Below are 15003 nucleotides of genomic sequence, written 5' to 3' on the forward strand. Positions count from 1 at the left end.
TGTAGCCAGCGCTAACAGAATAAGCATTTCCTCTGATTTTGTTGCTTTTCTGTATACAATGCATGTTGGCCTCTTCTCTGCAACCCACAAACTTGGAATAGCAGCTTCCTCAAGAAGCCAGAAGAGCTTAAGTGTCTTGCTAAGGCCTCAGACACTGTGAGAAACAGTATTGGAATCCCAACCTTTTCTGATTCTAAAACCCATGACCTATCCATTAGACCAAACTACCTACCTCTAACTGCAGTGATATACGGGGGAAAAAATCCTTACATACCCCACAACAGTTCAGGGTTTGACAGAAGATCACAAACAGATCAAAACCCTACATACACAAGGTCTAACTAGGGCTGCATAAAGAGGAGAGATCAAATTCCATGGCTACAGCCTTGAAATAAGACATAACCAACATAACTGGAGAGGGCCTTCAATTCTGGAGTTTTAAAACCTCATTTCTGCAGGCCAAAATACCACCTTTCAATAAAATATAGGATGGTTTTATATCCCTGTTTTTAGATGCCTTCTTGTGCTCTTTAGATCCCTCCTGGTCACAAAGAGGCTAAACAGGGAATTAAGGGTGATTCTCCCCTTTAACCTTTCCCTGCTTTTTGTATTTTAACCAACCATAACTACTGGGCAAAGGCAAGGTTTATACCCTTTCAGAAGAAAAAAAGTGAATGGAAAGACTCAAAGTAGTCTTGATATCATTTGCAGGAAGCCTATTCAAAATCTCCTTTTCAGCTTCTCCACAAATAGCAACAAACACATATTTCTGTAGTCTAATAAAACCTTCCAGACTTTTCCAAGTGTGTAAAACGCCTTTCTTAGGGAGACAGATGAAGAGCAGAAAACAAACCTAGAACAAAGGGCACTGTTAGTTTTGTTAAAAACATTACCTTCCCCAGTGCATGAAAGGACAGACCAGTGACCATTACCATTCAGAGGGAAATGCCCTCTTTCTCCTTTGGAGGCCCTTTCAGTCCTGGAGGCGGAAAAGGGATGTGGTCTGGGAAGGAATAGTCATTAGGTGACTACTGTTCCATCTGGAGAAGTAGAGTATTAACCTCAAACTGGACTTTTAACATATTGTGACATTTTTCTTATTCAAGATTCTAGTTATTGTTACCTCAAATCATCTTAGGGGAGACAGATATGTCCAAGAGCATGGAAGAACACTGGTTTAGACATTGTCCTCTTTATGCTAGAAATGCTTGGATATTAGAATAATGTTAATAAAGACTGCTTGGCAGACCTGACCCTAAAACAGAGTAGTTTGAATGTTTTTTCTTCAACACAGATCAGGAATAAAACATAACATGAATTCTCTTTAATGAATACAGAAAGAGATTGTGTCCTTCTTGCATTCTCCATTCTAGAAGCTTGCAAGTTAACTGGATCTCAGCTTCTTCCTCTCTTCTATCTGGCCTTTCTGTCACACACAAATATTGACTGACCAGGATGTTGAAAAGAATGAATGGAAACAACAGCAAAGGTTTCGGATTATTTTACCACCTACCTAGAAGCTGGAAATCCAAATAAATCCTACCTCAAAGATTTGTTCAAAGTTCTGGAACTCCTGGAATCTTGTCTGAAATCCTTCAGCAAGTGCCCCACCTGCAATATTTAGGAAAAGATTCTATAATGAGGAGATTAAAAAAAAAGAAAGTCCAGATTCGCAATGAGCTCCTGCTAATAGCTAACAGTCAATGGGCATCACAGCACTTCTTTAGGTCAACACTGCCTACCTCCCTCAGGCATCCCTTGGACCTTTTGCTTTCGTGCACTGAGAACTTCCTTGGCTGAAACAAAGAAGATGCGATTCTGTGCCTCAGAGGGATCCACGACTTTGAGCTCCTCCACCAAGAAATTCAGGCAGCGCTCCATGTGCTGCCTTCGCACCTGCAGAAAGGGAGAGCTTTGAAAAACCCATGACACTGAAGAAAGAACAGGAGCAAATCAAGTCTGGTCATATGCAAAAGCCAGGGTGTTAAGAGTCAGATCCGGGATCATTCCTCTAAAGGGGTTAAGAAAACTCATACTTAAAAGCTTCAACATCCACTATGGCCTTTTTCCAGAGCCGTATCATGTCCTGTTCCATTTCACAAGGCCGCCAAATTAGGGGGATTCACATTGTGGCACTTGCCTCACATTAGAGTCCCTCGTGGAACAATCTTATACTAAATTCTACTGGATGGTGGGTAGTGATTTTGCTTCAACATAACTCATCAAGTCCAAGAAACTTTCCTTAAATTGAAGCTAGGTTTGCAAACAGGAAATAAGTTCAACCTCTATGATGAAAGTAGAAAAGATCTTTAAGATATCCAGGAAAAAGTATGATACATGAAGCGAAACTAAAACTATTTACAAATGTAATACAATCTCTATTATTTTACCACCTTCTCTAAAATCTCCACAAATAAAAAGAAAATATCTTCTAATCTTCTCATTCTGTATTTTCCTTTAAAGGGCCCATGTTCTGATCCAGAACACAACACTTCATTTTATTCTAAACCAGTGTTCACGGACCAAAGGCCAAGCTTTTAAAATATTTGGTTTGTCTACAATGCTGACAGATTTCCTGAGCTGACAAGTCAATGCTTCTGTGATCACTTCAGAAATTAAGGAAACATAACTTACATCTTCCATATATTCTGGTTCTGAGGCAGAGGCATCCCAACGGTTATTCAGGATAAAGATGTTTGGCTTGGAAAGTCGCTCATTTACCTTGTGAAAAAAGTGTTTTTCCTAAAAGAGACCAAAAGGCACAGAATCCTCACTTTTTCAAATATATATATTGCCAATTTACATTCAAAGGCTAAACTTTAATTATTGTGATGCAAACATTTTGGATCTCTCAGAAAAATCCAAACACCTACAATAAAACAATCTCAAATGATGTCACATGCATATTCTAATAAAATCAAATTGTAAATAGGGAAATTAAGAACTGAACTTAAACAAGTGTTACACCGGTCTGTGTGTGACAGACCTAAGGAACACCCCAAATGCCTTTATGCTGAATCCCATGACTCCTAGGACTATATCACTATGTCTCTACACCCATTTAGAAAGGAGTTGAAGAGCAAGCTAATCAAAGTTGAAAAGCATAACAATGATTTTGTCCATGAATTTAATAGTGGTTTACTAACTTCTAATCAGACTTCTGTCCGTCTGGTAAGTTTCCCTTTAAGACCAATCCAACCTAACTCAACACCACTTCTTCGTCTCAATGAGGGACAACCTGTGCTAGCCTCAAACCCTGCTGAACAACTGGGCAAAACAGCTATGTCCCAAAACATACAAAACTTCCTACGTGGTCAGCCTTCTCTAAAGACAAAGGCCATTTTGGTCCCTCCATCTTCTCTGTCTGCCAAAGACCAAATTTGACTCCTCTATCACTCTTAGGTCACCATGGTCAAAAAAAGTCAAGGGATGAACAAAAACCTGAAGCCTTGGAAATCCTCCCAGAGACAAGTCCTGATGGTGTGGGAGCTACTAACTTCCACATAACTCCCTAAAATAAATCTTGGGGTTTTTTGTTCTTAATTCTACCACTTTTCAAAATTAGCATTGGCAGAATATTTCCCAGCATTAAAAGATAGTAATTTGCTCCAATCCTACCGTGTTCATTAATGTTGATTCTGAATTTGCTACCAAAACGAAGACATCAGCATCTAAGCAAAATTTATCAATCCAGCTATCCAGCTCTGTAGTGACATCTGTGCCTGGACTAGGGGGTAAAAGGAAAATGTGGTTATACAACAAAATACATGTTTGAGTGAGAAGTCAAGAAATTAATTTATTTTAAAACCCTTACACTAGAAATTGAAGTCATAAATCCTAAGTAAAAAAGTCAGTCTGTAGTCTCAATATGGTAAATCATCCAAAACAATTTCCATAAAAACCTGGTTTCAGGTAATTGGCTCAAGGCCTCAGATGTAAATTATTTTCTTTCCTATAAAAGTGAGATTTATATCCTAGGTTAAAGTAAGTTGAAAACTTGCAATCTGTATAGTGTTTGTTCTACTTAGAAACAGGCTCCACTACTACTGACAATTCAACGTGGTTTCCAAAACATCATGGACATTTGAAATTGAAGGAAATATTTAATAGAAGTATGACAGCATTTCTATTACTATGGACACACAGAAAGTAAAGCTGTGACTGATCTGGGTCTCTTCGGTACAATGTTCTAACCAAGTTAGTTATGCAAACTACTTTTTGAAAAATTATTCCCATTACACCAAGAGATATCTATAGCCCATAAACAATAAAGACAAACAGTTATATGTGGAACACTAGGTTTCAGAAGGGCCCAGTAAATTCTACAAATTTTTTGTGGTTAAAATTATTCAGCACTAGTATAAAGGGCACAATCATTTGATTTAGGCTATTTCAAACACACTGTACAATACAGATTAAAAAGGCTGAGGCTGTGTAAAATAGATAAAAATATGAAAGGGAATAATTAATAGACATCTAGACAAGCCATAGAATTAATTTTTCAGCTACAGGTATTCAGAGAAAATTGGGCCAAAAAACTCCAGTGCTGGGTAACATGAGTACATCCCTATAGCTCAAAGATGAATCAGATTCAAATGCAGTCATGTAATATTTCCAACAGAATTCCAAGCAAGCGCGATAGAATTTGCAACTCCTTGAAATTGTTACAAAGAGGAAGGGATTGAGAAAGGGAGAAAATTTGCAACTCAAAAGATTTTTAAAATTAATGTTAAAAATTGTCTTTTCATGCAATTGGGGAAAAAATAAAATGTTTTTCTTTTTAAAAGAGGGTTGGACCAACCAAGGCTGATGGTTCATTCCTGAAATAAACAGGAAACAAAAAACCCAAACACCCTTAACCTTCCCACTTTTTAATGACATAAGTTTTTTCTCCATACTAGATTAAATGATACTCTTTTATAAAGTTAACAAAACAACATATTTTAACCCAGTCTTACCTGTCTACTAAAACCAAGTCATCTCTCAATAATGCACACTTTGCCTTAGGCCAAAATACATGTACAAGACAGCCAGCTTTCAGGTCTTTGTCCATATGAAGAGCATGGGCCAGCTGATTCACAGTCTAAAAAGAAAACAAGATGGCGTCTAGATCTTCAAGAGCTTCATAAATCAAGGTGAACTATGCCTTCTTCTATATCTCAAAAAGTCAATGCTATTGACAAAACAGGAAGATGATAAATGTTGCAGAAGATTGGGAACATCGGGAACACTAATACATTATTGGTGGAGCTGTGAACTGATCCAACCATTCTGGAGAGCAATTTGGAACTGCCCAAAGGGCTATAAAATTGTGCATACCCTTTGACACAGCAATACCACTACTAGGGCTATATCCCAAAGAGATCATAAAAATGGGAAAAGGACCCACAGGTACAAAAATATTTATAGCAGCTCTTTTTGTGGTGGCAAAGAACTGGAAATTGAGGGATGTCTATCAATTGGGGAATAGCTGAACAAGTTGTGGTATATGAATGTAGTGGAATACTACTGTGCTATAAGAAATGATGAACAAGCAGACTTCAGAGAAACCAGGAAAAAATTATATGCACTGATGCTGGGTGAAATGAGCAGAACCAGGAAAACACTACACCTAGTAACAGCCACATTATGTGATGACTGAATTTGATAAACTTAGCTCTTCTCAGGAATGCAAGGATCTAAGACAACTCCAAAAGACTCATAATGGAAAGTGCTGTCCACATCCAGAGAAAGAACTCTGGAGCTTGAATGCAGAGGGAAGCAGACGATTTACTCTCCCTTTCATTTGTTGTTTTGTTTCTTCTTTCTTGTGGTTCCTTCCAGTACTTCTAATTCTTTAGATCATGACTAATGTGAAAATGTTTAATATGAATGTATAAGTAGAGCCTATATTGGATTGCATGCTGTCTTGGGGAGAGGGAAAGGAAGAAAATTAAAAACTCAAAATCTTATGGAAGTCAATATTGAAAACTTTTTAAGACTCAGCGAGTAAGAGCACTGGTTCCAGTGTCGGGATGACCTGGATCAAATCCGGGCTCAGATACTCAGCACCACACCCAGAAAGAATAACTGGTCGTGTAACCTTGAGCAAGTTACTTAACCTCAATTGCTTAAAAAAAAAAAAACTTTTTAAGAAAGTAATTAATTGTATATTTTTTTAAAAGTCAATGCTACATCCCACGGAGTAAGATACATTTTCCATTAAGGTAAAGAAGTTTGAGGTTTTTTTTTTAAAGTTCCTTGTCTACCTACATATTTCTTATCCATTTTCCAGGATTATTTCTTTGTCTCAAATGCAAAGTATGGTGTACCTGAACTTAACTGTTTAGAAATATTTAGATCTGATGTCTTAGCAATTCGACCTAAGACAATTCTAAAGGACTTATGATGAAAAATGCTACTCGTCCCCAGAGAAAGAACTGATGGTGTCTGAATACAGATTGAAGCATATTTTTTTTAAACTTTCTTTATTTTTCTTGAGGTTTTTTTTGGTCTTTTTTTCACATGACTAATATGAATGTTTTGCATGACCACACATGTATAACCTATACTGAATTGCTTGCTTTCTCAATGTGGGGTGAGGGAGTAGGTAAGGAGGGAGAGAATTTGGAACTCAAAATTTTAAAAACTAATGTTAAAAATTGTTTTTACATGTAACTGGGGGAAAAGAAATATTAAATAAAAGCTTCAAATTAAAAATTTAGATCTGGATGTAAAATAATGGCTAATGTGGGTAAAAACCACATATGCTGACTCTGTGCTAGCTATTTTGGCATGAGGTTATTAACCTGAAGCCTTCCTGCCTCCAAAATTCATCTTGAGAATTCAGCAGAATTTTCAGTATCGTAAAAAAATATTCTATTATGATATGAGTAGGCAGAGACTGGTTATAAGTTTCCTCCCTGAGACTGTGTTGAGTATTTTAACTTTAGGCCATATGTGGTAGTACTTTAGAGGGCCAGCCCTGGCAGGAAGATAATGGTTCAATTCCTCCTTCTGACACTGGAAAACTGTGAAATCAGGTACCAAACTCTCTAAGACTAAGCACCTGAGGAGTTGCTGGTCTTTGGTGTTGGAGGAGAACTTTGTAACCTTTCCTGATGAAAGATCAGGACCAAAAGAAAAAAGCAATGAAAAGGAGTTTAAATAGGTATATTTGTGCTGCTGCATTTATGCATAGGTTTCCCAGCATTGAAATGGAAAATCCTTAATTTAAGAAGAATTCAAAGTATCGACTATCAATAATTACAAATGTCTTAGTCCTTGTCGGCAATGCAGAAAGTAGAACAAAGAGCTGAAAAGGCTAATACGGCTCAGTAAGTTCTGTTATCAAAGCCTACCTTAACACTTTTTTTCTCATCAGACCCTTCGGTCATCAGATAGGCTTTATCCCCATCTGTTCCTTCCACGCTCAGGAAGCAGTTTGTGGTGTGGCCAATGCCACTGGGAAGAACCTTGTCCCATAACATCGCATTGATGACGGAGCTCTTACCGCTGCTTGTCCTGAAGCAAGAGAGCACAAGAGTATGAGAAAGCAGAAAAATACTGGGAGAATAAAAACTCTTCTTCAAAGGTATCTGGGGCCTGGGAGAGACAATGACTCAAAACGTCAAACTGTATGACCGTGCCCAGGATCTGGGAAGTAAGATTTCCCCTCCCCCCCCTTTCATTCTCATCCCTCTAAATTTATAAATATTAATTTTCAAGTTTGGTGAGCTTTGTTTGGGGGGGGAGGGCATTAAGTAAGGTGAATTTTAGTGTGTGTAAAGTGGATTTTTGTTATTATTTTTAGAGTTCAGTTTCCCAGGATCCATAGCCATAACAATCTCCTGTTTCCAGGTATTAGATATCAGTTCCCATAACTATGGTTCAAAACATCTCCACCACACTTGCACCACATTATATAATGATAAATAACATAAACATCCACTGCAACTGCACAGTGAGATAGAGGAATGCGATGATGTAAACTTGTGAGGCTATTGCTGGCAATATGCCTTCTTTGTCTGTTGCCCCTATAAAACAGGTGGTCAGTGAATGGGGAACCTTAGAGTTGAATGCATGAATGCTGTGCATGCCTTGATCAGCCCCGTCAAGGCTTGGGGGGAATCTGTATTTGCCTCAAGTGGCCCCCATTGAGGCTTGAGGGGACTTAGGGGATACAGAAGTAGTACCTGTCTCAAACTGACCTCATCAAGATGTAGGAGTAGCTGCCCCCCCTTCTTGCTGGCCCCCGTGAGAAGGGTGATTAGAGAATGCTATAGGGGTTTGGCTCCCATTATCAGCAATCCTCTTGTAAGAAAACTAGACTAGAACAAAGTAAGATTATTAACCCCTTAGTGTCTGATCAGATCAAGAGTGAACCTGTGCTAGCAGCCATCCTGTCCTGCTGTCTTTATATGTGTTATGGTGTAATGGGAATGCAAATTTGGAAGATCTTCCCTGCCCCTAGCCTAAAGTGCACCTGGAGCCTGGGGTGGGAGGCTTGTTTTTCAGTAGATACTTTTTGATTGGCCAGTGGGTCAATAAGGTTGTTACATTCTCTGTGCCAGGAGAAGGCTATATAAGCCCTGATGTGAGGCTTTGTTTTGGGGCTCACTTTGAGAGTGTTCTGTGATTTGATCTGAATTCTGGGAAGCCGTTGTCCAGGGCCCCTCCCGGCTTTGAAAAACCCAGATGTGGAAACCCAGATGTTGACTGGGTATGGATGTAATGGTTGGACAGTTTGAAATCTGTCTACTAGATCTGTTTCTGTCTTGATAATTCTGTCTGTGTACTTTGAAGTTCGGGGTGCTGACCTTTTCCCCTGAACAAGGCAAACGATATATGTCTGACTGATTAAAGTAAGCTTGTTAATCCATTTTGAGTTGCTTTCCTTTATCAAAGCAGATCCAAGAACCTGTATGGGCAGCAAACCCTGAGGACGTGCTTGGGGTGCTTGCCGCTACATATGGGCGGGAGGGGATGAAATCTAAAATATGGATATTAAATTATGCCTCTTTCATAAAGTTCCCTGACTAGTGAAACTGGAGGGGGAAAAAATCACGAAACTGTGCTGACAGGATCCACTACAAATTTGTTACAGGTTCTCAGCTGGGCATTCCAAGTGGCCAGGCAATCCTTTGATACAAGAATTCATTCTCCCACTCCCCAAAGTGGCTTTTCCAAACCTTTTTATTCCTCAAGTCTCCAATGGCTCCCACCCTTCCCTAAAAATTCTCAGCTGAGAACCCTCATACTTCATGGAAAAAATGGAGGCCATTTACGTCAAGCTCCCTCATTTCAGATCTCTCAGATTTCTCCACACACTATTTCAGCCTTCACCATCTTTTATGAAGAGGCAGCCCTTCTCCTTGCCAGGGCAAAACTACCTTCCTCACACACTCAACAATCTTAATCTCTCCCAATTTACTAGCTACTTTCCTGCTGCCTAAAAATACCCCCAAGACCCCCATCTTCAAAAAAGCCTTCACAGAATCTCTCTTTCCCCACTATTACCCTACTTCTGTATCCAATCAGTACCTCTGCTTTCTTTCTTGTCACTTTCTTCTCTCTATATACAGAATTGCCTTTGGTGATCTCATTAACTCCCATGGTTTAAATTATGGGCAAATCAATTTACCCAGCCCTAAACTTTCTCCTGACCTCAGTTCTCACATTTCTGTTTACAGAACATCTCAAACTCAACCTGCCCATAACTGAACTCATTCTCTTTCTCCCTAAATCCTCCCCTCTTCCTAACTTCCCTGTTACTGGCAAGGTACCACTATTCTCTCAAGTCACCCAGGCTCAAAACCTAGGTATCATACTCAGCCCCTTACTTTCACTCCCACCGCCTCCTCCTCATCCAATCTTTGGTCAAGTCTTATTGATTCCACCTTCACAACATCATTTGATCCACACTCTTTTCTCCTGACGTTGCCACCACCTTGGTGTGGGCCCTCACTCCTGGATCTTCTCGTTGGTCTCCCTGACTCACATCTGTCCCCACTACGGTCCATCCTCCCTTCAGCTGTCAAATTGATCTTTCTAAAGCTCAGGTCCAACCACGTCACCTCCCACTCAATACATTCAAAACCAAAACGTCCTGTTTGACTTTTAAAACTCTTCCTAACCTGGCTGCTTCCTACCTTTCCTGTTTTCTCAGCTCTTATTCTCCTCCACACTCTGCTATCCAGTGATACTGGTCTCCTGGCTGTTCCCTGCATAAGACACCCCCACTCCATCTCCTAACTCTTTGCCTTTTCACTGGCTGTCCCTCAGACTTGGAGTGCCTGTCTTCCTTCCCTCTGTTTCCTGACTTCCCTCAAGCCTCAGCTAAAAGTCCACTTTCTAAATAAAGACTTTCTCAGTCCCTCTGAATGGTGTCTTCCCACTGAGACTACCTGATTGATCCTAACTATGCCCTGTTTGCATGTGATTGTGTGTATGTCTCTCCCATTATACCGTGAGCTCCCTGACAGCAGGGGCTGTCTCTTGCCTTTCTTTGTAACCCCAGCCCTTAGCACAACGCCTGGTGCTTAATAAATACTTGTTGACTTGACTCAGCTGCTGGTCATCCAGATTCCTAACATGAGAAGCATCCTCAGCTCTCACATACCTCACATCAATGAACAAACCTTGTCAATTAAGCCTCTACAAGAGACCTCACATCCAGTTCCTTCTCTTCACTTACAGGGCCACCGCTCTAGTTCAGGCCTTTATCCCTTCTCACCTGAAATATTACAAAGCCCTTCCTGGCCTTATCAACCACCTCCCTTGACCACCACAGAATATAAACTCCTTGAGAGAAAGGACTATCTTGTCTTTGTAATGAAAGCACATAGCACAATGGCCAGCACATGGGAGACACACGATGTCTGCTGAATGTCTTTACTCTCACAAACTTCTGGCCAGGTAAGAACACATAAAGCTCTAACATAGATGTGACCCAGGGCAGGCTCTTCCCCTTTATCTCTGAACTGCAGCCTCCCATATGCAAAGTGACTGAAGCTGAAGCAGGTGACTGCTGAGGTAGTTTCACTTGTGGATGATTGGATCCTGTGCACATCTGGGACAAGGAGAGGGGGCCAGCTCCCCTCTTGGCTACAAGCAGCTGTAAGCTTTACTCCTGTCCTCCGGCCTTAGGCAGCACAGAGCTAGACCCCAGAAACAGGATGAATGAAGGGTGCTCCACGCTCTCCTCCTGCGGGCCAAAGTACACCAAGGTATGTGAGAGGAGACAATGAGGGGAGTATGAAAAGTAAATTTTTGCTGAACTGAACTGAATAGCTGGAATGGAAATACAAGAGATGGACCAAGATTTGAGGGCAAAGGTGTAAGTAAGTTCCAGAAAGGTGGGATTTTTGTTGTTTTCTTTTTGGAGTTCAGTTTCCCAAGCTCAAGCTAAATTGTAAACACCTGAAGGATTCATCTCCTTTGAACCCTGATAATTCACAGCTATGCTGAGTCAAGGTTTTGTGCCTTCTAGCTCTGAGCCAATCAGGAGCCGAGTTTCTGTTATATATTCCGGCAGGTTAGTATTTTGCTTTGGGGGGGTTCACACATGGGAAGGATCTTTTGATTTCCTGGTCAAGACCGAGTGGCCATGTGTTCAGAGGAAGGAATAAAAAACAAAAACAACTTTAAAAAGGGCTATTAGGGGGCAAAGCCAATATAGAGAAGTAAAAGCAGGAACTTATCTGAGCTCCACTCCAACCACCTCCAATACCTGTAAAATATGACTCTAAACAAATTTTACGGCTACAGAACCCACAAAGTTACAGAGAGAAACAATCTCCCACTGAAGGCAGCCCGGGAGGCCGACAGGAAGGGTCTATCACACTGAGCTGGGAGCCAAGTACAGTCCTGAGGGGCAGTGAGGACCAGTGGCACAGACTGGCCAGAGCAGACTTCAGGAGAGTGAATCACCAGCAGCTGTGACGGTTCCCAGACTTCTCAACCCACAAACACCAAAGAGAAAGTAAAAGGCCAATAGGGAACTCTGTTGGAACTGGGTGACAGAAGAGTGTGGTCCAGTCCCTGCACCTGGGGCAAGAGGTGGCAGAGGTGCAGTGGCTGCCTCTGCAGCTTCTGGTCTGCAAACTGTAGGGGGACCAAGCGACCATGCAGAGGGTACTTGCTCTTGCTCTGACCTATGCCAGAGCTTGTGGGGGCTGTAGAGAGGACGCCCTCCTCATGGTTTTGAAAACTGCGAAAACCCCTGTGATTTGGGCCACAGCTCTCTCCACTCTGGAAGCAGAGCTCTACCATGGCAAAGAGCTCAAAAGTCAAGTAATTGGCTGGCAAGATGAGCAAGCAGAGGAAGCACAATCAGACCACAGAATCCTTTTTTGGGGACAAAAAGGGTCAAAACATGGAACCAGAAGAAGAGAACAAAGCCAAAACTCCTGCATCAAGCTTCCAAGCCTTCAGGAGGACCTGAGTTTGGTTCTGGCCTCAGACACTTAACACACACACACACACACACACACACACACACACACACGCATGCACAAAACTAGCTGTGTAACCTTGGGCAAGTTACTTAACCCCAATTGCCCTCCAAAAGGCAAAAAGCTGCCAAACTTTTGTAAAATATGTAAATGCTAAATGTCTTTACTCTCACAAAGTAAGAGGAGTGTGTGCTTCTAACACACGTTAAAGCTCAAGAAGGATTCTGAAAATCAAGAAAGAGAAGTGGAAGAAAAATTGGGAAGAGATGAGAATGATGCAAGAAAATCATCAAAAGTTGAGTCAACAGCCTGCTAAAGGAGACCCAAAAAAAGTACCGAAGAAAATAACACCTTAAAAAATAGACTAACTCAAATGGCAAAAGATGCCCAAAAAGCCAATGAGAAGAATGCCTTAAAAAGTTGAATTGCCCAGATGGAAAGGGAATTTCAAAAACTCACTTGAGATAATAATTCCTTCAAAATTAGATTGCAGCAAATGGAAGCTAATGACTTTATGAGAAATCAAGATACTATTAAACATTCAAATAAATGAAAAAATAGAAGGTGATTTGAAATATCTCACTGGAAAAACCACTGACCTGGAAAATAGATCCAGGAGAGATCATTTAAAAATTATTAGACTACCTGAAAGCCATGATCAAAAAACCATCCTTCAAGAAATTCTCAATGAAAATTGCCCTGATGTTTTAGAACCAGAGGGCAAAATAGAGGTTGAAAGAATCCACCAATCACCTCTTGAAAAAGATCCCACAAAGAAAACTTCTAGGAATATTATAGCCAAATTCCAGAGTTCCCAGGTCAAAAAGAAAATATTACAAGCTATCAGGAAGAAACAATTTGATTACTGTGGAAACAATCAGGTTAACACAAGATCTAGCAACTTCTACATTAAGGGCTTGGAATATGATATTCCAGAGGTCAAAGGAGCTAGGATTAAAACCAAGATTCACCTACCCAGAAAAACTGAGTATAATGTTTCAGGGTAAAATATGGTCATTCAATGAAATAGAGGACTTTCAAGTATTCTGGATGAAAAAAACCAGAGATGAACAGAAAATCTTAGTTTCAAATACAACAAGCAAGAGAAGCATGAGAAAGTAAACAGGAAAAAGAAATCATAAGGAAATTATTAAAGTTGAACTATTTATATTCCTATATGGAAAAAGGATAATTGTAACTCATGAGAGTTTTCTCAGTATGAGGATAGCTGAAGGAAAAATATATATGTATATATAGGAGGGGACATGTGTATAAATACAAGTATGAGTGTGTGTATATGTGTGTACATGTATACATAGGGCACAGGATCACTTGAATAAGAAGGGATGATATCTAAAAAGATAAAATTAAGAGGTGAGAGAGGAATATAATGAGAGAAGGAGAAGGGTAGAGAGAATAGATTAAATTATCTCATATAAAAAAGGCAAGAGAAAACGATTAAAATGGAGGGGAAGAGCAGGAAGGTGAAAAGGAATGGGTCAAACTTACTCTCATTGAATTTGGCTTAAGGAAGGAATAGCATACACACTCAATTGGGTATCTTACCCTACAGGAAAGTAGGGGTGAAGGGGATAAGAGGGGGATGATAGAAGGGAGGCCAGATTGGGGGAGAGGGTAGTTAGAAGCACACACTTTTGAAAAGGGACAGGGTTAAAGCAGAAAATAGAATTAAGTGGGGGGAGGGACAGAATAGAGGGAAATATAGTTAGTCTTTCACAATATAACTACTATGAAAACATTTTGTGTAAGTACACATGTACAACCTATATTGAATTGCTTATCTTCCCAGTGGGGATGGGTAAGGAGGGAAGAAGGGAAAGAATCTGGAAATCAAAGTTTTAAAAACAAATGTTAAAAAAAATTTTTTTACATGCAACTTGGAAATAAGATATACGGACACTAGGTTATTGAAATCCATCTTACCCTACTAGAAAATTAGAGGGGGGGATGGGGGAGGATATGAGAGAGCAGATTGGGGAAAAGAATATTCAGTAGGCTCCTTATCTTTGGGTGGAGGATAGGGGAAAGACAGGGAGAAAATCTGTAACTCAAAATCTTGTGGAAATGAATGTTGAAAACTAAAAATAAATAAATAAAAGATTTTTTTTTAAATAAAAAGAGCTATTAAATTTGAGATGAGATGTTCATGAGAAAATTACTAGTGACCCCTAAAAAAATTGTTTCAGTAGAGTTGTGGAGACAGACACCTTACACAATACAATGGACTGAGTGGAGAACCTAGTGATTGTCTGAGGCTGGATTTGAACTTAGGTCCTCCTGACTCCAGGGTCACTGCTCTATTCACTGCGCCACCTAGCTTCCCCTAGTGATTGGTTGTGAACAAGTATGGTGGTGAAGGGTAAGAGAAAGAGGACAGAAGTTGAGATAGGATTCACGAGTCAAGGGAAGGATTTTTCAGGATTGGGGAAGCCCTGAGGATGTATGTAGGCAGAAGGGAAGGCGCTAATGGGGGGATCCTAGAGGAGGAAAGAGATGACAGGATCAAGAGCACAGGGAGGACTAGCTTTAGCAAGGAGGAGTATTACCC

At 40.3% G+C, this 15003-nt stretch overlaps 1 protein-coding gene across 1 annotated transcript in view; it reads right to left on the bottom strand.

Annotated features, from left to right (window-relative positions):
- MFN1 (mitofusin 1) overlaps nucleotides 1-15003 on the bottom strand; it is a 468570-nt gene that overhangs the window by 17693 nt on the left and 435874 nt on the right. The window contains exons 5-10 of the mRNA XM_069104826.1: nucleotides 7341-7503; nucleotides 4959-5083; nucleotides 3619-3727; nucleotides 2635-2742; nucleotides 1743-1896; nucleotides 1544-1611 (exon numbers count right to left, since the gene is read on the bottom strand). Of these exons, the coding sequence (XP_068960927.1) occupies nucleotides 1544-1611; nucleotides 1743-1896; nucleotides 2635-2742; nucleotides 3619-3727; nucleotides 4959-5083; nucleotides 7341-7503 (727 nt within the window). The remainder of the gene's footprint in view (nucleotides 1-1543; nucleotides 1612-1742; nucleotides 1897-2634; nucleotides 2743-3618; nucleotides 3728-4958; nucleotides 5084-7340; nucleotides 7504-15003) is intronic.

The sequence above is a fragment of the Petaurus breviceps genome, unplaced genomic scaffold, assembly GCF_028583685.1.
Source record: "Petaurus breviceps papuanus isolate PSGF00001 unplaced genomic scaffold, PetGlider_PUasm1.0 688, whole genome shotgun sequence".
Taxonomy (NCBI): Eukaryota; Metazoa; Chordata; class Mammalia; order Diprotodontia; family Petauridae; genus Petaurus; species Petaurus breviceps.